General features: G+C 51.8%; 2 protein-coding genes across 8 annotated transcripts in view; both read left to right on the top strand.

The window, feature by feature from the left end:
• Akt2 (AKT serine/threonine kinase 2) overlaps positions 1 to 10,907 on the top strand; it is a 50,553-nt gene extending 39,646 nt beyond the window's left edge. For all 3 annotated transcript variants that reach the window (XM_020166938.2, XM_020166939.2, XM_020166940.2), the window contains exons 5-14: positions 691 to 844; positions 1,206 to 1,337; positions 3,849 to 3,914; positions 5,109 to 5,177; positions 5,907 to 6,029; positions 7,034 to 7,162; positions 7,275 to 7,489; positions 7,993 to 8,080; positions 8,179 to 8,281; positions 9,298 to 10,907. In XM_020166938.2, coding sequence (XP_020022527.1) covers positions 691 to 844; positions 1,206 to 1,337; positions 3,849 to 3,914; positions 5,109 to 5,177; positions 5,907 to 6,029; positions 7,034 to 7,162; positions 7,275 to 7,489; positions 7,993 to 8,080; positions 8,179 to 8,281; positions 9,298 to 9,377 — 1,159 coding nt within the window. In that variant the 3' untranslated portion in view covers positions 9,378 to 10,907. The remainder of the gene's footprint in view (positions 1 to 690; positions 845 to 1,205; positions 1,338 to 3,848; positions 3,915 to 5,108; positions 5,178 to 5,906; positions 6,030 to 7,033; positions 7,163 to 7,274; positions 7,490 to 7,992; positions 8,081 to 8,178; positions 8,282 to 9,297) is intronic.
• Positions 10,908 to 11,965: 1,058 nt separating this feature from the next.
• Positions 11,966 to 20,498, top strand: Ccnp (cyclin P). Of its 5 annotated transcripts, XM_074057143.1 has the most exons (7): positions 11,966 to 13,241; positions 16,399 to 17,299; positions 17,738 to 17,827; positions 17,906 to 18,061; positions 18,826 to 18,984; positions 19,070 to 19,221; positions 19,842 to 20,498. In XM_074057143.1, the coding sequence occupies exons 3-7, from the start codon at positions 17,789 to 17,791 to the stop codon at positions 20,005 to 20,007; spliced, it is 672 nt and encodes a 223-aa protein (XP_073913244.1). In that variant the 5' UTR covers positions 11,966 to 13,241; positions 16,399 to 17,299; positions 17,738 to 17,788; the 3' UTR covers positions 20,008 to 20,498. The 5 variants fall into 5 exon arrangements, with proteins under 5 accessions (XP_073913244.1, XP_020022501.2, XP_073913241.1 ...); XM_020166912.2 differs by having other exon boundaries at positions 11,966 to 16,596; XM_074057140.1 differs by having other exon boundaries at positions 11,966 to 16,320; positions 16,399 to 16,596; positions 17,738 to 18,061.
• The last annotated feature ends 481 nt before the right edge of the window (positions 20,499 to 20,979 follow it).

The raw sequence follows: 20,979 nt of genomic DNA on the forward strand, positions 1-20,979 counted from the left end.
TTTAGTGTCATTCAGCCTAATAGATATACACAAATTTTTGGTCTTGTTCATTTACTCTTGTTAGAGCAGTTTGCATGTATCAAAAGAAAATTCTTTCCTAGCAACTTCTAAGTCACGAATAATAGAGCTAGTGTTTTGTTCGTAAGCCAGGCTCCCTCTGTTGGGACCTGCCTTCCTATTGGCCACCTTATTTTTGACATCGTTAGAAGGACCAGGCCCTCTGTCTGGGCAGACTGTACCCCTCCGCCCCCAGAGAGTCCTCCCAGTGGGCACCTCTTGCCTTGTAAGATCTTCAGCTGCTTTGGCTCTTGAGTGTTTTCTATTACTCTTGGTTTTCCTTTACAAAACATTGATGTCTTGTAAAGAGGAACACTGGCCTTCTCTCGGGTGCAGGGTGCTGGCTCATTGTTAAGGGGCTGTGAATAAAAGCAGTGTCCCCTCTTTGATTTGTGTCAGTGCTGCCTGATTTCAGGGGTCCTCAGGCCAGGCCACTCTTGGAGATGATACTCTGTCCTTTTTCCCCTCTGTGCAGCCAGAGGCCTGTGCAGTTTCCGGTAGGTCCTATCAGCTTTGCGGGGCTCAGATCTCACCAGTACCAAAGGAGTTTGGTGGCCTGCTTGCCCATAGCTGAGCGGTGGCCCTCAGCTCTCCCAGCCCCAAGGCCTAGGCCTTGTGTGTGTCCCCACATAGGGAGGAGTGGATGCAGGCCATCCAGATGGTTGCCAATAGCCTCAAGCAACGAGGCCCAGGTGAAGACCCCATGGACTACAAGTGTGGATCTCCCAGCGACTCTTCCACATCTGAGGAGATGGAAGTGGCAGTCAGCAAAGCCCGGGCCAAAGTGGTAAGTGCTGAGGCGGGTGACCAGGGTGGGAGCTGCACAGGACAGGAGTCCAGCACAGATATTTCTTGGCTGTCCTGTGGTGTGGGATGGTTTTAGGGTGAGGAGCAGCACTGGGTGAACTGCTCTGGCTTCATCCCGAGAAGCTGTGAAGCCCTAGCCACCCTGTTCAGAGTTCTAGGCCCTACTCTCCAAAGGCCTGCACCTGGGGGAATGAACCTGCAGCCGCAGCAGGATACAGACTGCTGCCCTTCTGGCTCTGGCCTATACTCTTGGGCTGCAGCATCTTTTGGTTTTTCTTGTTAAAATTTCCTCCCACTGGCCAAAAGCCATTTGCTGATGCCTGTGCTCTCTACACCCACAGACAATGAATGACTTCGACTATCTCAAACTCCTTGGTAAGGGCACCTTTGGCAAAGTCATCCTAGTGAGGGAGAAGGCTACTGGCCGCTACTATGCCATGAAGATCCTGCGGAAGGAGGTCATCATTGCTAAGGTAGGCTCTCCCTGGACTGTGGTGGCGGTGGTGGGGGCGACCTAGGGATTATCAGAAGATACAATTACAGGAGATTTCCCTTTTGATCTAATTAGCTTTTTTTGTGATTCTTGAATTGGGGGATCCTATGTTCTGCAGAATGGATTGGGAGCTCCAGTCAGGCAAGAGCAGGGCAGTGGGTTTTGTAAGGTGGCAACAGGGAAACTGACAGTAGAAAACAAGCTAGTTGGTAAATGTCAGGTTACTTCAGGTTGCCTTCTGTAGGAATTAAAGCACAGGGGACCTCCTTATCATGGAATCTCCTGTTTTCCTGCTCTGTTTGGGGATCTAGCTACCTTTCTTCTGGGACCTACCAGGAGCTCAGCCCAAAACAATGGCCTCCAACTTTTTTTTTCTCATGCTAGAGATGGAGCCCATGGCTTCATGCTATCTAGGCAAGAGCTCTACCCTCGAGTCACACTCAAGCCTCCTCATTTTGTTGAACAGGGGCCACTGTATAGTGCTATACCATGGTTGGGAGCTCTTGTAGGGCTGGAACACTTGCTTGTGCCATCTGCCACAAATCCTGTACCCTCGGACGCAGCCCCACAATTCCCCAGTTGGAGAAGTGGAGCCTGGTCCCAAGGTGGAGTGGGCCTGCCTTCGAGTCTCCCACTCCACCCTCTGGGGTATGCTGTGGGTAGTCTGCCTGGGGCCTTACCCAGCAGGTGCTGTGGAGGCTGGAAAAAGAGGTCCCTGGCTATTGTAAAGGGCCAGAGGAGGAGGCTGCTGGATGCTGGATCAGAAGTGGAATTTTGCTTTTTTGCTTATTAAAGGCTTTTATAATAGAATATTCCAAACATTCACAAATTTTGAGAAGAAAAATTAATACAGTGGGCTGCCATGTGGCCATCATTCAGTCCGAGCAATTACCAACATTGAGCCAGTCTTATGTCACTAGCTCGGCCTCCCCTCCCTTCTTTGGTTCTGCAGTATTTTTAGGCAGAATCTAGACATCATATCATTTCATGCATGTATACTTAAAAATGTGTCTTAACAGAGGAAGATTCTAAAGAATGTAATTATACAGTGTGTGATCATACCCAACAAACAGAACTGGGGATGCTGGTGGAATTGATCCAAGGCAAGGCTTCTCAGCTGCAGCATACTGATGATGCTTTGGGCCACATCATTCCTTGCTGTGGGGGGCCGTCCTGTGGTTGTAACAGTTTTGGCAGCATCACTGGTTCCACCCATGGAAACTAATAGCAGCGCCCCCAGTTGTGATTATAAAAACTGACCTCAGACACCCCAGTGTCCCCTGGGCATAAAGCTGCTGGGGAGGGCCAGGGTCCAGGCTGGGTGGCTGAGGACTTCGGAAGCTCCCCTGGTGGTTCTGCTGCCACACAGACACCAAACTTGAGCTTGTGAGCAGGGTATCTTCCCCCCACCCCCCAGTTTCTGACTCAGTGGTGCTGGGCGGGGCCTGAGAATTTGCATTTCTACAAGTTCCAGGCGATGATGCAGCTAGTGTTAGGTCCACACCCTGAGAAACGCTGCTCTAGTCTAGAGCCATGATTAGATCCTGTTCCTTCTTTGAGCAAGAACACTGTGTAGCTGGTGATTCTCATATCCTGTGAAACCTGAGGGGTTTCAAACTGTCTAGTTGTCCCCTCTTTAGGGGTGTGTCTTAGTTAGCCTTGTATCCCTGGGACAAATTACCTGAGGTAAACAACTTATAAGAAGATAGTAGTATAAAAACAGAAAGAGAAAAAGAGAGAAAGGAGGGAGGGAAAGAGAGAGGAAGAGAGTGAAAAAAAAAGAAAGAGGAAAAGAATGATGGTGCATGTCTGTAATCCCAACAATGGGAGGTGGAGGAAGGAGGATTGCAAGTTCCAGGCTAGCCTCCCTGTCTTTAAAAAATAATAATAATTTATAATGGGAGAGGTTTATTTTGGCTCACAGTTTCAGCGGGTGCAGCCTGTGTTCTGTTGGCCCTGTCTCTTTGGGCCTGTGGCAGCACAGTATATCATGGTGGGAGCATATGGCAGAGGAGGCCTGTTGACCTCTTGGGGGCTAGGAAGCAGAGAGAGAGACAGGAAGAAGCCAGGGTTCCAATATCCTCTTTAAGAGCACACCTCCAGTAACCTGACTTCCTCCCCCTAGGCCCCATTTCCTAAAGGTTCCATCATCTTCCTATAGCTCTGCAGGCTGGTGACCAAACCTTTAACACATGGACCATTGAGGGTCGTTCAAGATCCAAGCCAGGACTAGGGATGTAGCTCAAATTTAGGTAGTAGTGGCCTGATCCTGCTGTCCCAACTGTTCATCTTATGGTTTAGAGGGAGCCATGATCACCAATGTCTAGTCCATCATTTGTTTAGGGCTTGCAAATGGCCTGCTCTGCTCCTGCCATTCTTTCTATCTTATGGCTAGGAGTGGAGTTGACTTCACCAGGATGTTGCTTCTCCATGCCTCAGGTTGGTGTGGTGTGGCCCCCCCTCGGCATTCACCCACACTCTCTGTCTGCAGGATGAAGTTGCTCACACGGTCACTGAGAGCCGGGTCCTCCAGAATACCAGACACCCCTTCCTCACTGTGAGTCCTACTCCCCTTCTTGGCTCTAGTGAGCCCCTTTGGGCAGAGTTCAAGGAAAGGCCCAAACCTTGTTGCTGTAGAACTCAGTGTTAGTGTAGAGTAGGTGGGTAGGGCAAGTTGTGACTCTGAATTGCCTGAACCAAGACACTGGGGGAGTGGGGGTGGCTTTTCCATAGGTTGTGGCTTCATGTAAGCACCTCAACTTACACAGGGTAGCCCAAGCGAGCATGGCTGCCATCTTTGTGCATTAGGGATGCTTAGCCCAGCTGGTCCAAGTGAAAAGAGTACGTTTTTTTGTTTTGGTTTTACGATAGCCTAGAAGTAATGTGTTGTCCTGTGTTGTCTATCAACATGCTAAGTAGACATCTTAGGGCTGGTCTCCATCAAAACCAGTGACCATCAGTTAAGCTGACTGGGTTGAGGATGGCTTATGTGCCATTTCTTTAGCTCAGCTGATATCTGAGTTCCCTGTTAAGTCATGGCACTGTTCTAGTGAAGTCTTACAAAGACCTCAGTGTAGAAGACAGAGAACTGGAGAGTGGTGAGCAGAGAGGTCACCCAGGGAGGAACCTTCTATCAGGCTCCCAAAAGCACAGCTTAAGAACTACTGTTTGTTGGGTGACCGCTTATCTACCAACAAGGAGGAGACCACTACTAAGCCATAGCCCCTTCCAGTCTACTCCCAGTGTGTGGGTGTGTCTGTCTGGGGGAGGATAGGGGAAGGGAAAAAGAGAGAGTGTTTAATATATTTTGTTGTTCAAACAAGAGAAGAGCCAGTGGTTCACACCTGTAATCCTTGATATTCTGGAGGTAGAGGTCAGGAGGATTGTGGTTTGAAACCATCCTGAGAAAATAGTTCACAAGAGCCTATCTTGAAAATAACCAACACAGCAAAGGTCTGGTAGACTGGCTCAGGTGGTGGAGCCTAGCAGGTGTGAGGCTCTGAGTTCAAACCCCAGTACCACCATTAAAAAAAAAAAAAAAAAGAGAGAGAGAGAATTGGTGCAGAGGCTCTTTGGTTGATCAGAATGTACTTTCTGCCCTGGTTGTGCCTGGGATTTTGAGCCTGGCTGCATGACTCCTGCTGCTCCAAGCTGGAACGTGTACAGGCAGAAGGAGCACACCCTCCTCCCTGGCTGGCAGATCCCTCCTTCTGCCTCCTCCTGCCTCAGCTGCCCTGCTTCCCTCCTATAGGCACTGAAGTACGCCTTCCAAACTCATGACCGCCTATGCTTCGTGATGGAGTACGCCAATGGTGGAGAGGTGAGCCTTGGCTGCCTGGCCAGCCATGCTTTCTGCTTGTGTCTTTCCAGGGTGTTGGGCGGGGAGGCCAAGAGGACCTGGGTGACATGGAGGTCCTGGGAGGCTTAGTGAATGTTAACGGGTTTCCCCTGAGGCAGAGGCATCCTCTTCCATTGAGCAGGCTCAGAGAGGTTTAAGTGATTTGCCCAAATCACACAGCTAGAAAATTGGGATAGGATTCAAACCCTGGCCCTGAGAGGTGTGCAAGGGAAGATGTTCTTGGGGCTTCCAAAGAAAGTATGCAGGGCAGGAGCCCACCAGCCCTTTGACGCCTGCACCTTCACCATGCGAGTGAACTCAGCTGTGCCTGTCACCCAATCTCTCACTCCCACTTGTCACCCACTTGTCTCTCACATCCTTCTCTACATGTGGACATTTGTTTGCTTCATCTGTCTCATTTCTCTCACTCACAGCATATTGTCACTTGTGACTTGGGCTGCTCCTTGCTTCCCTGCTGTCACTGCCTCCCTCAGCCCTCTCCTCATGCTGTCGCCTCCCTTGTTGGCACCAACTGGCTGTCCCTCATTCTTCATCCTTCACTCATTTTTTTCCTGTGTGAACTCTTTTCATCATCACTGCCTTGATCCCTCTTGGTGTCCTCTGCTGTTCATGAAGCAGGTGTCATGGGACTGGGAGTGGGGCTGTCCTGCACAGGGCTGGGTCTCACCTCTTCCCCCACCTCCCACATAGCTGTTCTTCCACCTGTCCCGGGAGCGAGTCTTCACAGAGGAGCGGGCACGCTTCTATGGTGCAGAGATTGTCTCAGCTCTTGAGTACTTGCACTCGCGGGACGTCGTATACCGTGACATCAAGGTGAGCAGGTGGCCTGGGGACGGGTTGGGGATGTGAGCACAGAGCGCCTAGGCCAATCCCTGGCACACATGTGGGACTTACCAGGGAGGTTCTTACTTGCACACTGAGGACCTTTCTGAGCTCCTGTGAATATCCCTCGGCTGTTGGTATGGGTGTCATTTGGCAGTAGCCCATGAGAAGAGAGCTTGGCAGTGTCACTAAAGTGGCCTGCTAGATATCTGCACTCACTGTGTGCACACCAGTTCACCTCAGAAAGTGTGCACACGCTCAGCAGCACTACTTACACTAGCCGAACACCTGCTGCCAAAGATTGGAGGAATGGGCAAGGTGGCTTGTGGCCTTTTTACACAGAGGGATTCTAGGCAGCAGACAGGGAATAGATCACAGCAACACAGCAGCCTGGTCATGTCTCATAGGCTCGTTTCGAGGGGAAAAGGCCAAACCAGACGAGATGAATCCCATATTGTGTGCACAGGTGTACATGAGGCATTCAGACTGTAAAGAAAGGGCTGGAGCTGTAATTTTGTGGTAGAGTACTTGCCTAGCACATAAGGCCCTGGATTCCTGGGGTCCATTCCCAGCACTGAAAAAAAAAAAATCCAAAACCAACCTATACAAAAGGAGTAAAAGCTGCTGCTCAGTGTGGAAGGAGTCGTTAATAACTAAGAAGGGGTACCTCAGGGTCCCAGGGGGCTGCTCAAATTTTTTTCTTGACCTGATGGAGGTTACACAAAGGTTTCACTGAATTGTCCGTTTGTGTTGGATGTTTGTATTCTTTTCCTGGTGTGTGTTTCATAATTAGAAGAAAGAAATGCTTAGGAAAAAATAAAATAGTGCACCTCACACTGGACCTTAAGAAATTGCAGCCCACGTTGCAAGCCCAGGGGAGTTGAGACCCAGGAGCTGCTGGTGTGACAACCACCACCCATGCTGTATCCTCCTTGAGGTAGGGCTTAGGTGATAGGAGGAGGGACAAGCCACTGATACACTGACTCTGCCCGCAGCTGGAGAATCTCATGCTGGACAAAGATGGGCACATCAAGATCACTGACTTCGGCCTGTGCAAAGAAGGCATCAGTGACGGGGCCACTATGAAAACCTTCTGTGGGACCCCAGAGTACCTGGCGCCTGAGGTGTCTGGGGCTGGTGGTACAGAAACATGCAGCTAAGGGTGGAGGGAACCCTAGGGGGCAAAGCTGTGACTCCACTCCCCCTGCCTGGCTGCTCATTGCCCTCCCTTCTCAGGTGCTGGAGGACAATGACTATGGCCGGGCAGTGGACTGGTGGGGGCTGGGTGTGGTCATGTATGAGATGATGTGCGGCCGCCTACCTTTCTACAATCAGGACCACGAGCGCCTCTTCGAGCTCATCCTCATGGAGGAGATCCGCTTCCCACGCACGCTTGGGCCTGAGGCCAAGTCCCTGTTAGCTGGACTGCTCAAGAAGGACCCCAAGCAGAGGTGAGGGCTATTAGCAGCCACCATCCCCTTGGCTGGAGGACTTGGCATCCATAGGCACACTTGCTCGTGGGCTTGCAGTGTGTAGCCCCTGCCCCATGTGGCTTCGTAGCTGGCACTTACGGGCGTTTTCGCATGCCAGCCCCATCCCCGGCCTTCTGTATGTAACACTGAGGAACAGGGCAGCCCTGTTCCTAGCCTGGCATTGCTGAGTTGTATGAGGCCTGTGAAAAGGCCATCTGCCAAGTCTACCTTGTCCCCTCCCTTTCTGGAGTCAGGGTGAGTGTGGCTGTGAGACCACCTGGGACCAGGTTGCTCTGCCTTTGACCCTGAGCCCAGGAGTCCCCACTTCAGTTCCCTCTGAGGTGGTGTGTGGTCATGACAGTCATCAAAGGCTGTGCAGGGCCAGTAGGCACAGGTTCAGGCTCAGCCTTGCCCATGCCACAAGCTCAACTCCCAGAACCCACTGCTCCGGGAGGCGGGAGCTGATGGCCATCTCTGCCCAGGCTCGGTGGGGGGCCCAGCGATGCCAAGGAGGTCATGGAGCACAGGTTCTTCCTCAGCATCAACTGGCAGGATGTGGTACAAAAGAAGGTGAGCTCCCTTACCTGCCCCTCAACAGGAGCCCCCAGGGGCCTCTCCCTCTTACAAGTGACCTGGGGTCCCTGAGTCTGGGCTCTTCTCCTCCGCAGCTCCTGCCACCATTCAAACCTCAGGTCACATCTGAGGTGGACACAAGGTACTTTGATGATGAGTTCACCGCGCAGTCCATCACAATCACACCCCCAGATCGCTGTGAGTGACAAGGGCCCCCTCAGCTGCTGGGCCTGACTGGTGGTGGAAAGGTGGGGTCTCCCTTGATCCTGCTCCCCAGGAAGACCATGGCAGGGTTTGCGTCTGGGTGGTTTGCCTGCTTGCAGCACAGTTTGCTCTTAGTACTCTTTGTTCTGGTGAAGATCACTATGAGCCATTGCATGTTCTGGAGCCCTGGGAAAGAGCTCTGGGCTGCAGGCAGCCTTGGTCTTTGGCTAGATTAGCTCATGAACTCTTGAGCTGTTTGCAGTCTCACTGTGAGCCCACCCGAGGTTGAGCCTGGGACACAGCCCTCAGGGAGCTCCTGGTCCAGGTGGGATGTGACAGCCCAGAGCACTCAGGGACAGCATAAGAGCCCAGGCACTGGGGAAGCCCAGAGGGAATGCCTGGTCCTCAGAAGGGCAGGCATTCATGTGTCAGCTAAGATGTATCCTTGGTGGGGGTGGTGTGGGGGGGTGCCAATGGACAGAGCTCTGCACAGTCAAGAGACGGTGTGCAGGCAGGGAATGTGGGGGCCTGAGAGAGGCAAGAGGGTGTGGGGTCAGAGTTGGGGGGCGGTTCCTATGCCACCAGGGAGAATGGGGACCTTTGCATGGGAAGCTAGGAAGGGCTCTGTGTAGAGGGAGGACTACATCCATGTTACAGAAGGTACCCTCTGCAGCAGAGGGGAGAAGGGTCTGAGCTAGACCTGGGTGACAAGGGGAGAGGAGAAGGGACACTCAGGTGGCGAGGTGAGCCAGGTGCAGGGCAGTGGATCTGCAGAGCATCCCAGATAAGGCTACCAAGGGCCCTGAGGAGGGGCTATGGCTGAGAAGCTCTGCTTGGAAGGAGATTGCTGGCTTTTCTTGTCCCATTTTGAGGGTGGTCCTGCTGCCTGAGGACTCATTCTGTGGTCCCACCACAATCCTTCCCATGGATGGTCCCCCAGGGAGTCTGGTGGGGTGCCTGGGCCCTCTGCAGGCTGATCATCTCCACTGCACCTCCACCCTCCCCCGCAGATGACAGCCTGGGCTCGCTGGAGCTGGACCAGCGGACGCACTTCCCCCAGTTCTCCTACTCAGCCAGCATCCGTGAGTGAGCAGCCTGCCGCCGCCACAGGACACGTGCACGGCTGCCACCCACCACCCGGGTGGCTTTTTAAAACAGACTTTATATTTTGCCTTTTTGGTTTGTGCTCCCATCCCTCACCTGCTCATCCCCGTTTCCAGTTCCTTCTCAGTCCTTGCCCAAACTCAGTGGTCCCAGCAGCTGATGCCTCTAGTCTCTCCTTTGTGCTTGGACTCGTGCTGGGGGACTGTCCACCTCCTGCCCCAGACGGGCTGTTGAGAGGATGGAGATTCAGGTTTTTCAACACCGGCCCCTGTGAGCGGGGAGCATGGAGCACAGACAGTTCCTGCCTAGGTTTCTGGCCAGGGCACTGTACAGGCAGCTGCCTGCACTGCTGCTTCTGGATCGAGGCCACTTCTGGCAGTCTGGCTGCCCAGTGAACAGCTCCCGAGCTGCCTTCCTTGTCCTTTGCCTGGCTCAAAGTTGCCTGGCAAGAGGCAGCCCACTGCATCCCCTATTGGGGCAGAAAAGCAATAATATCTAGGGACAGGCAAAGGGGCTTCAGAGGCTGTGGCATCGGGGTTGAGGCTTCCTCGCCAACAGAGCCAGGTCCTTGGATCTGCGTTGGGGGAATCAGGAGGGTCCACTTTTTCTGGCTCTACCTCCTTCTATATCCTCAAACTGCTCCTCTGCCCCATGGGTGAGGCAGGAAGAGCATTCAGGAGCCAGCCTGCCCACCCTCCAGCCCCGTGCCTTACCAGGGCTTCCTTCAGGCTGCCCTTACCTCCCACTGGATCCTAGGCCTGCCTGGCTCCTGTACAGGGTGGGGGCCGGCATCGTGCCCTTCTCTGCCTGGGGCAGAAGGTGCCAGCCTCGGCTGTTACACATCTCACACCGAGACAGTATTGGGCCCCTGGACTTGGGTTGGGGTGAGTGTATCTCTGGTACGCATTGGTGTCAGGACCTCTGAGAACGGAGGCTCCCAGGCCACCTCGCTCCTTCCCCATCTCCAGGACCCTGCATTCTGCAGCCTTAAGGTGAACATGAGCAAGAGCCCACGCCGGTGCTGTGGGTGCACATGTGTGCCTTGGACTGTGTCAGTGGGCATCCCGTGCTGCTGGGATGCAGATGCGTGTGTGTGTGTGTGTACATGTGTGCGTGTGTGTGCGTGTGCACATGCACACGAGTGTCCGGGTTCTCGAGTGTGCATGGTGTGTGTGGGCTTGGGCCCCACCCCTGGCCTGAGCGTTTCATCCCATGAGGAGAGTGGGTACCGGATCTACCTGCTGTCTCCGCTCCTCTCCCCTCTCCCCCAACATCTCTGGGTGTTTGGAATTTAGTTTTTATGGTTTTGAACTCCCCACCCCACTTCCCATCTAGGCAGTTAATGGAAAGGCATGGGGGAGGAGGGTGGGGTGGGGATGGTTTGGGTGGGGGGTCTTTTTTCCTTTTTGTGTGTGTATATTGTTTATCTGACAATTCTCCCCCATCCCCACTTGCCTTTCCTCCTTCCTCATATTTGTACGGTACAAGCAATAAAGACACTTGTTTCAGACCAGGGCACAGACTGCATTTTGCAGCCATTGCCAGCCTTGCCTTGGTTGTGGAGTCGGCCCCTGGGCTCCACACACCTGTTTTGTTGCTCATCCTGAGGCCCCATGGAGCCAGAGACTAAGCAGGGATGCTATAGCCAAGGCTAGAGAGGGAGGGTTGCTGGGACTGGGTACCTGGGGTCTAGGGTTGGGGTGTGGTAGGCAGAGGGGCCAGGGAGGACTGGATGGCTATGAGCAAGGACGGTGCAAGTGGTACCTCAGAGCTGTGTGCGCAAGTTCATGGTTCACTTCAGCACTAGAGCCGGCATTGCTGCCACAGCCCTTTCTCTGATTATGCTGAATTAGGAAGCCCTAAAGACACTCAAATCCTAGTCTGATGTCTTGGTGACAATTGTGGTTGCAGGCAGCACCTGGGCCTTTGGTTACAGTCACCCATGGTTCTGGAAACTTCTCTTTCACCCCAGTGCCTCTTTATCCATGTCCCCATGCTAGGTCACCAGGCTACAGGGGCTGGGCCAGGATGCCTCTCCCCTCCCAGGCCCAGGGACCAAGCTGCACAGAGGGCCTGACACAGATGAGTTCATTACAGATTTTGCCAGAGAAGAGGGCAGCACCCAAATAGAGGCTTCCAGAACTTCACTGTGGGGGGTGGGAAAGTCAGGCCCTGGTGCAGAGACCTGCGCTAGCTGCCTTAAAAGACTCCTGGGATGGGGGTGGGAGGGGTTCTACCTTCATATGAACCTGTTGGCTTTAATTACAGAAGTATGCCCCTATGGTCATAAGGTAGAGACCTATAAGGAAAAGCCTTGGGCTGGTGGAGTGGCTCAAGCAGTACGAATGCCTGCATGAGGCCCTGAGTTCAAACCCCAATGCTGCCAAAAAAAAAAAAAATAAAAGCCTTATAGGGTGGTGGGTTCTCCTGTTACTCTGGCTCAGATCTCCCAGTGGGGGCATGGTCCTGTCTGCCTCAGGCTTCCAGCAATTCAGTCTTGCTGCACTCCCGGGAGCGACCTCCCAAGCAAGTAACACACAGCCTTAGATGTGCTGGTGCCGCTTAGTTTGAGGGGGCAGAGTTTTAATAAATTTTATCAATTTCCTTTTTGATAGATAAGTCGAATTTTGTACTGCCCATTTTAAACACTTCATAAGGTTTTTTTGTTTGTGTGCATAAATAAAAGGAAAAGGGTAAGAAAAAAAGTGAAAATTTCCGCAGGCCCCAGCACGTACACCCGGGCACCACAGCTACCCTGCATCACTTTCCCCCCAGCTAATGCTAGCTCTCCTACTTCCCCAGCCGAATGCATGCAGTATGCAGGTCATTGGTCACAGTGAGATTCTCTTCTGGCCACACTTTGGCATTTGAGGGACTCATGGTGGATGCTGCAGCCTCACCCTTTGAGTCACTTCACCAGGTCAGATGGGGTATATGCACATTCCAGCTCACCCAGCCCCCATCAACAGGAACTTACTCCTTGGTTTTGATATTTTTTTTTTGCTGCTACCAACAGTGCTGTAATAAACCTTAAGAATCTCTTCCTGTGTTTGTGCTTTCATATTTGTGGCCTACATCCCAGGATTTTAAAACAAACCAGCTTTCCAAGAAAGTATAATGATTCACATACTTCAGTTTTTGAAATAACTGCAGAAAGTTTCAAATGTGGTTAATAAATTGAATCTGGGACCGTGGCAGGAAATTCAAGGGCATCTGGTGGTGCCTGAGAGGGAGGAGCAGTTAAAACCAAGAAAAAACAAAACAAAACAAAAAAAAAAAACCTGCAGTGGGCTGGGGTTGTGGCTCAGGGATGGAGCCTGTATGAGGCCCTGGTTTCCATCTCCAGACCAAAAAATAAGCAATCCATAAAAGCCTCCACTGTTGGTTGTATTCAGTGGACACAGGAGCCAAGGGGAAGATTTAGAGTGGCCAAAGCTGAAACCAACTGGAGCAATAAATAGCCTAGTGTTGGATTTTGCTCAAAGTGTGAAATAGATGAGTGTGTTCTGGTGAGTGGTTGGGGGAGAACCCATGGATCTGCACCAAATCACTGCCCCTTTGGAGATGTGGTGCCCCTCTTACTGGCTGCTAGTTGGGAGGAACTGTTCGAGGGAGTATTGGGCCCTGGTTTCAGTGGTCAACTTCATGGATGAGTTCATACCCAAAGGGGCTGTTGGGAGTTGAGAAGGTCGGTCACTGGGGGTGTGCCCAGTTCCTTCATCTCTGCTGCCACGAAGTGAGCAGCTTTGCTCCATCGCTCACTCCCTGCTGTGAGGTTCAGCCTGGCCTCAGGCCTCCTGCAGTGGGACCAAGCAGCCATGAACGGAGACCACCAAAACCCTGAGACAAGGTAAACCATTCCTCCTCTTTAAGTGTTTTTTCTCAGGTATTTTGTTACAGCAGCAGAAGTTTGACTATAACATCCCACAACCAGGTGGTCAAGGTAAATCATGTTGACAGTGTGTGTTCTCACACACTGGAGCGGAAGCTGGTATCGGGAATGTCCCAGTTGAGGGACAATCTACAGGATACCTGGCCAGTACTCCTTGAAAATGGTCAAAGCCATTAAACAGGGGAAGTCCTAGAAACTCAGCAGAGCCAAGAGAAGCCTGAGAGACATGATGTGCCCTGGATGAGATCCTGGGACCAAAAGAGGATGAGGGAAAAGGTTGATACACATGGTAAAAACATCTTATTAAATGGAATTCAGTTCACATTAGTATTTGTTCATTGATTTTGATAAGTGTGCCACACTTTGATGTTAATAATGGGGGAAGCTGTGGGGTAGAGGGAACTCTATGTTATCTTTGACCTTCCTGTAAATCTCAAAAGTTACTTGCCCTTTGCCTAGATTCCTCATGATTTTTTGTTTTAATGGCACTGGGGTTTGAACTCGGCCTCAGGCTTGCTCAGCAAGGAACACCTTGAGCCCTTTTAACTTTCACTTTTTTTCCCCCCCATAGGGTCTTATAACTTTGCATGGGGACCTCAATCCTTCTCCTTCCCTAGCAGCTGGATTACCACCACACCCCACCCACATTTTCTTAATTGGCAGAAATTGCATTTCATATTATTTTGCCACATTTTAACCTCTCATTTTCCTCCCTTCTCTCTTCATATTTATCTGCCCTGAAGCAAGAACATTCTCATACTTGAGACCACTATTAGAGTCAGAAAATTAGCATTGACATAGTGCTCTTCTGTACAGACCTTAATCAAGTTTTACCAATAGTCATATGTAATGACCTAGGATTTAAAAAATTCCTGGTTAGGGACTCAGTCAGTTGATGTTTGTAGCCTGATGCTTCCCTGTAGTTAAGAATTCTCAGAAGTTACCAGGTGCCAGTGGCTCATTCCTGTAATCCTAGCTACTCAGGACAGTTGCGGTTCAAAGCCAGCTCGGGCAAATAGTTTGTGAGACCATATCTTGAAAAAACCCATCACAAAAAAGGGCTGGCCAGGTGGCTCAAAGTGTAGGCCCTGAGTTCAAACCCCAGTACTGCCAAAAAAAAAAAAAAAAAAAAATCCCAGAAGTGACATGCTGTCCTTAGGGCACATGATAACAATTTGTCCCTTAGGTGTTGATAACTGATCCCTTGGTTAAGATGCTGTCTGTTCCACTTCTGGGGGCTATAAAGAGGCCAGAGTTTCTTGAGTGAGGGAGAGGCAGAGCGGTAACAAGTCAGAGGAGCCTTTAGCAAAGAGGAGTTTGGGCATTGTTGGAAGTGTGGCAGAAAGCCATTGGTCCACTACCTCACACTCTTCCCCTTCTCAAGGTTCCAGCCATACCAACCTCTCATGTCTAAAAACAGCAAGCTGTCTGTGCCTCAGGGCCTTTGCCCATGCTTTCTCTCCAGATTGGAATGTTCTCCCCTTTCTGGCTTCTTGGTTCTTTCAGGTTTGTCATTACCTTAGAGCGGCCCTCTTGGACCACTTTAAATCATGTCCACCCTTTTCATTTATTCAATAAATACATACTGAGCAACTACTGTGTGCCAGGTCCTATTCTAAGCACTGGAGGAACAGCATCGGGTGAGGGGCAAAGAAAAAGCCCTGCCCTCATGGGGCTTGCATTGAAGTCAGGAGAGGACAATAAGATAACTTGTGCTTGGTTAGGAGGAAGAAGTGTCATGGAGCTCGTAACATCTGAGTTAATACCTTAAAGGAGGGTTGGAGGGGATGAATACGAGGGAAGAGAACTTCAGGCAGAGGGTACAGCCAGAGCAAAGGTCCAAAGGTCCTGGGATAGGATGGTGTCTGGTGTGAGTGAGGAGGAAAAGTCAAGGAGTCCTAGGGGTGTGTGTGTGTGTGTGTTGTTTTCCCCTCAGTACTGGGGTTTGAACTCAGGGCCTACACCTCGAGCCATTCTACAGCCCTTTTTTGTGATAGGTTTATTCGAGATAGGGTCTCAAAAACTTCTTTCCCTAGCTGGCTTTGAACTGTGACCCTCCTGATCTGTGACCTGGCTTAGGTGTGCACAGGACCACTGGCTGGTGTGGGGAACACACTGTGAGGGATGGGAATGGGGAGACCAGCCCGGAAGCCACTGCACTGGTTTGTGCTCATTATGGGAGACTCATCCCCATCACGCTGTCAGTGTAGACAGTGGCCTTGGTAAAGCAGGAAGGACACAAGGTAATTTATCACCGCTGAATACCCAAGCTTTCCTTAAATGTGTTCTTTGATTTGTAGCTCCGACTTTTTTTTTTTTTTGGAGTGGGACTGGGGTTTGAATTTAGGGCTTCACCTTTGCAAAGCAGGCGCTCTTCCACTTGAGCCACACCTCCAGTCCATTTTGCGCTGGTTATTTTGGAGATAGGGTATCATGAACTATTTGCCTGGGCTGGTTTTGAACCATGATCCTCTTGAGCTCAGGCTCTCAAGTAGATAGATTACAGCTGTGAGCCATCAGCGCCTGACCATCTTGAGCTTTTACTGTACCAGTCTCTATGCTGGACCCTTAATGAACACAGTCTTATAAGTGCCTCAGGACAACCCTGGTTAAGGTTTTGTTTTGTTTTCCCTTCGGTACTGGGGTTTGAACTCAGGGCCTACACCTGGAGTCATTCCACCAGCCCTTTTTTGTGATAGATTTATTCGGGTAGGGTCTCGAAAACTTCTTACCCTAGCTGGCTTTGAACCGCGACTCTCCTGATCTCTGCCTCCTGAGTAGCTAGGATTACAGATGTGAGCCACTGGCGCTGGCATGGCTAAATTTTGAAATAATCTGTTATGGTTGAGGTAAGTGTGGCTCAGAGAGACTGCTTCTAGGCAGAAGGAGGATTTCCTTCGAGCTACCTGTTGCAGTCACCTTGGCTTTTGCACCTGCTCTGGTGAAGTGAGCCCAGAGCGCATGCGCCCAGGTGCGCACAAAGCGTCTGCTGCTTGTCCCTCCCTCCAGCTGGAAGCTTCAGCTGTGGAGGATGCAGGTGAGAAATGGGGACCAGGACCCAGCCCCCAGCTTAGGCTTTGCACCAGGCACTCACCCTAGCCCCTGTCCCTTTCAGGGTCCCGCTGCCTCCCTCTGTCCAGAGCCTCTGAGCACTCCAGACCCTGACGGCCTCGCTGAGGGCTCAAGTAGCTCCCCAGGACTTCCGGAGAGGCCCCCAGGGCCATGCGCGCCGCCTGGCCTGGAAGAGGCGCTGTGCAGGATGGGGCTGGAGAGAGAACGCGAGTATGCTGGGGACATCTTTGCTGAAGTCATGGTGAGCAGGCGATCCTGGCGCCCAGGACAGCCGAGGGAGTCAGGTTAGATGAAGCCAAAGTGGGCCTCTAGCCCAACACCCACTTAACAAGCACTTTGGAACCCCAGCTCGCCAGCCTCTGCTGCCATGCCCCCGTTCCAGTTTCTAGGAACTTCTTTTCCCCTCACCCAGTAACCTGCGCAGTCTCCACTCTGCATCAGTCGATTCATAGCCCTTACTAGTTTAACAACTGTTTAGCGATTGTTTTTGAGCACTGGAGATGCCAGGATGGACCCCGTCCTCATTCTACCAAGACAGACGAGCAAATAATCTGATAGTTACAGAAGACCACAATGACCAAAGCATGTCATGCTCCTCAGACACCTGTATGAAATGCGCACTCTGGAAGAGATTCTGAAAGGAGTACATTTATTTAGCTGACATGTGCGAGCCTTTTTCCTGGGCGGGGTTTCTGTGCTAGGAATTGAGAGTCACCTGTGTTCTGGACAGAAGTCCCTGTCCTCAGGGTGCTGTCGGCCTAGCAAGACAACAGACAAAACACACAGGGAAACAGCAGGTCTCTTTAGAGTGAACATATTCAGGAAAATGAAGTGATGAGATAGTGATCCAGTGGAGGGAGGTGAATAGGGGAAAATTTAGCAGAGATCTGAACGACAGAGGCAATGCAAGGAGCTGGGAGGACCATTTCAGGCAGAAGGAATTGGTAAGTAGGAAGGTCCTGGGATAGGAGTGAATTTGGCAAAGCCTAGGAGCCAAAAGGATGGTGTGGATAAAATGTGGGGTGTGAGGAACTAGGTGACATTGTGTCAGGGGCAGAGTCTGAGAGGACTCAGGATTTTTCTAAGTGTACAGAGAGTCGAAGTTTTAAGGTGGAGAGTTCTTTGGTCAGTTCTGCCTTTGGATGGGAGGGGGAGGGGTTGAGGGGCAATAGCTATGAGGGGAGTCTGAGAATCTGGGGGGAGCAGCCAGGAGGCTGTGTGGCCATGGGGACCTATACCCTGGAGAGGGGGTAGGGAGGTAATCTAGAACAAAGTACAGAGTTCTGGATGGGGACCCAAAAGAGGACAATTGGAGGCTAGTTTGGGTGTGGCACTCCTGAAGCACAGGTGCAGAGAGTGAAGTCATCCTTGCTCATCCCCAGGTGTGCCGTGCACTACCCTGGAGGGCCCTGCCCCGAAAAGTGACTCCCGAGATGCGCGCGCTCGTGGTGGACTGGCTGGTCCAGGTGCACGTACGTACTGGAGAGGGTGCGAGGTTGGACCTATGTCTCCACCTTGGGATCCTGGTGGTCACCGGTGCCCCTCCCCAGGAATACCTGAGCCTGGCGGGAGACACGCTTTACCTGGCCGTGCACCTGCTGGATTCCTACCTGCGTGCAGGCAAAGTGCGCCTTCATCGCTTGCAGCTGCTAGGCATGGCCTGCCTATTCCTCGCGTGCAAAATAGAAGAGTGCGTGCTTCCTGAGGTACTTCTGGGGTGGGCTCTTGCACTGATTAAAAGCCTCCTGTGGGCCACGTGCTTTACTTCTCTTGGGATCCCAACAAATCTGTATGAGTTAAGAGCTGCCTATGTGTCCCTTTAGCAGAGGAGACTGAGGCTGGGAGAGAGGAAGACATTTGTTCAAACTCAAGCAGTTGGGACTTGAGTAGCTGTAGTAGTTACAACCTGTCTTGAGCAAACAGGCATTATACTCAGCAGGGCGCTGGTGGTACACGCCTGTAATCCTAGCTATTCGGGAGGCTAAGATCTGAGGGATCTTGGTTTGAGGCCTGCTCAGGCAAAAAGTTAGACCCCTCCCCCATCTCCAAAATAACCAGAGCAAAATGGAATGGAGGTGTGGCTAAAGCGGTAAAGCACCTGCTTTACAAAGCCCAGAGTCCTGAGTTCAAACTCCAGTCCCACCAAAACCAAAACCAGATAAACTCGTGCCTCATCAGAACTGCCTGGCAATGTGGAACGTGGAGCAGGGAGTATCATCTCGGTTTTACAGATGAAATGGGGACCGAGAGCTTAAGTGAATATCCAGTGCCACACAGTGACAAAGTTGTGAGTCAAATCAGATCGTTTTGACTCTGAAGCCCGTGCGATCCCTGATTTCCAGACAGAAGTCAATGGTCTCACTTTATATAGACCAGGAAACTGAGGTCTGGAACTTGAACTGACCCCATCCCAGGCGCTTCAGGGCAGGGAGTCCAAGGCGACCCTACATTGCCCCTCTCCCATCCACAGCCTGCCTCCCTCTGCCTTCTGAGCGCCGGCTCCTTCTCACGGGCGGAGCTGCTGCGGGCCGAGCGCCGCATTCTGAGCTGCTTGGATTTCCGGCTGCATCATCCCGGCCCATTGCTGTGCCTCGGGCTATTGGCGGCCCTGGCCAGGAGCAGCGCCCAGGTGCTCAGGGGTGGGGGCGTGGCCAAGCGTGGTGGGCGTGGCGAGTATGGGCGTGGCCTGACAGGCATCCCCGCCTCACTATCAGGTGATGCTTCTTGCCACCTACTTTCTGGAACTGTCCTTGCTGGAGGCCGAGGCCGCGGGATGGGAGCCTGGCCGTCGCGCAGCAGCGGCTCTAAGCCTGGCGCACCGCGTGCTGGAAGGGGCGAGCTCCAGGCCCGAGCCGGCGCTGTACAGGTACACGGCCTTGGAGAGGGCGGCTTCAGGAATCGTCCTTTCTGGTCTTTACTGCCTCAGAGAAAGACGTTTATGGGCAGACGCACCTGGACTTGAGTTTTCTGGGTGTGGGAGAGAATGGGATGTCTGCCTAGCCTGGAAGAATCCCTTACCTTTTTCTGGGGGTGTCTGTAACACACTTGGGGACCCAACCTTGACTCAGGGTGGAAGACTGGGTCTTTCCAGGCTCGGGAGATGCTCTGTGTTCCAGGTTTGAGAATAAAGGGGGTCTGCAAGGCCTTGAGTCCCCCAGCCCCCTAACTATGCTCGGATGTGGTATCCCTTTAGCTGGTGCAGTCGATGACCCTGTTAACCACCAGGGCACCAAGTGAAAATGAATTATCTCCCAGCTTGTGCCCCCAGGGTGAAGTGGTGGGTACCCATCCTCAGTCCTACTCCTTCCCTCCCCGAGGGTCCTGGCTTCCGCTAGCTGCACCCAGTGGGAAGAATCGGGTGTCTGTCCCTCCTAGATGCCCCCTAATCACGACCTCAAGAGGTTCTCGGCCTCGTGCTTCCAGCTCCGTGGATAGGTCAGCTCCCCCTCCCTTCCCTGCCTCAGTTTCTCTATTTCCCCAATGCAGCTCCGCGGAGCTGGACCCCCTGGAGCCATGCATGGTCCGAGCTGCACTCCGAGGCCCCGCACCGGGCCGCGCCGCTGTGTTCCTCAAGTATGCGAGGCCCCAGCGCCAGGGCACCAGCCTCACCGCCGCCCACCTGCTCCGCCGCCCGCAGCCCGGGCCCTGCTGAGAGCCCAGACCAACTCTCTAAAAGTTTCTTTTATTCTGAGTGCTCTCTGTCCTCCCTGGTCGCAGTCCAGCCCCGCTCTCGGTTCTGATTGGTTGCTTTCTAGTCCTCTCATTTCTAATTGGATGTTATTTAATGGGAGCTATAAAGCAAATTCTAAACTCCTCCGCAAGGGGGCACTGGCGGACCCCCCAGCACTGCTCATCAGGATAAAAGTGGGGTTCTTTCAGGGTCGGGAAGAAATTGCAAGAGATGAGAACTGTGGGGAACTGAGAGTGCCTGCCCCAGTCGTAAGGAATGCTAACTCGATGTTGCCAGCTTTTCAGCTACTATTCACGTGAATCCGAAAATCTACAGTTGTAGAAAAGCTTTTGTATTTATGCTGTCAAGTAATTCGATATTTTTAAAATAGTTGTACATGTCTGACACGTCATCAGTTTGCGAGTCTTTGAGAGTGCGTTTAATAAATGAATCTGATTTACTTAATCCCTGAAGGACCACAGTGTCGATAATTATAGCAGCAACCTCGCAGTGGTGTGGGGAGGATGTGATTTAATATGTATGCAATTTTTTAAGACAACACTGATATCTAGGTGGTGTAAAAGTGTCGCCATTTAATCCTACCAGGATACTCGGGAACAATTGTCCCCTGTTCACTACAGTGTCCCAGCACCTAGTCATTTAGTAAATCAGAAAACATGTCTTATGAATCAGTGAATTTCCATGGTCTTTTGTCTTTTTTTTTTTTTTTTTTTTTTTTTTTTAGGATTTCACTATGTAGCCCAGGCTGGTCCTGCTTCAGCCTCCCAAGTATTGAGATTACAGGTATGCACCACCATGCCTGTCTCAGGTTTCTCCATTAAAACAAACACCTAAAACACACCGAGGTGCAGACAGGCAAGTGCATGGCTGGAGAATTCAAACTCAGGAGTTTTAGACTTCTAACCAAGCCTGCGTTTGGAGGTGCAGAGAGAA

Source organism: Castor canadensis, chromosome 16 (assembly GCF_047511655.1).
Source record: "Castor canadensis chromosome 16, mCasCan1.hap1v2, whole genome shotgun sequence".
Classification (NCBI taxonomy): Eukaryota; Metazoa; Chordata; class Mammalia; order Rodentia; family Castoridae; genus Castor; species Castor canadensis.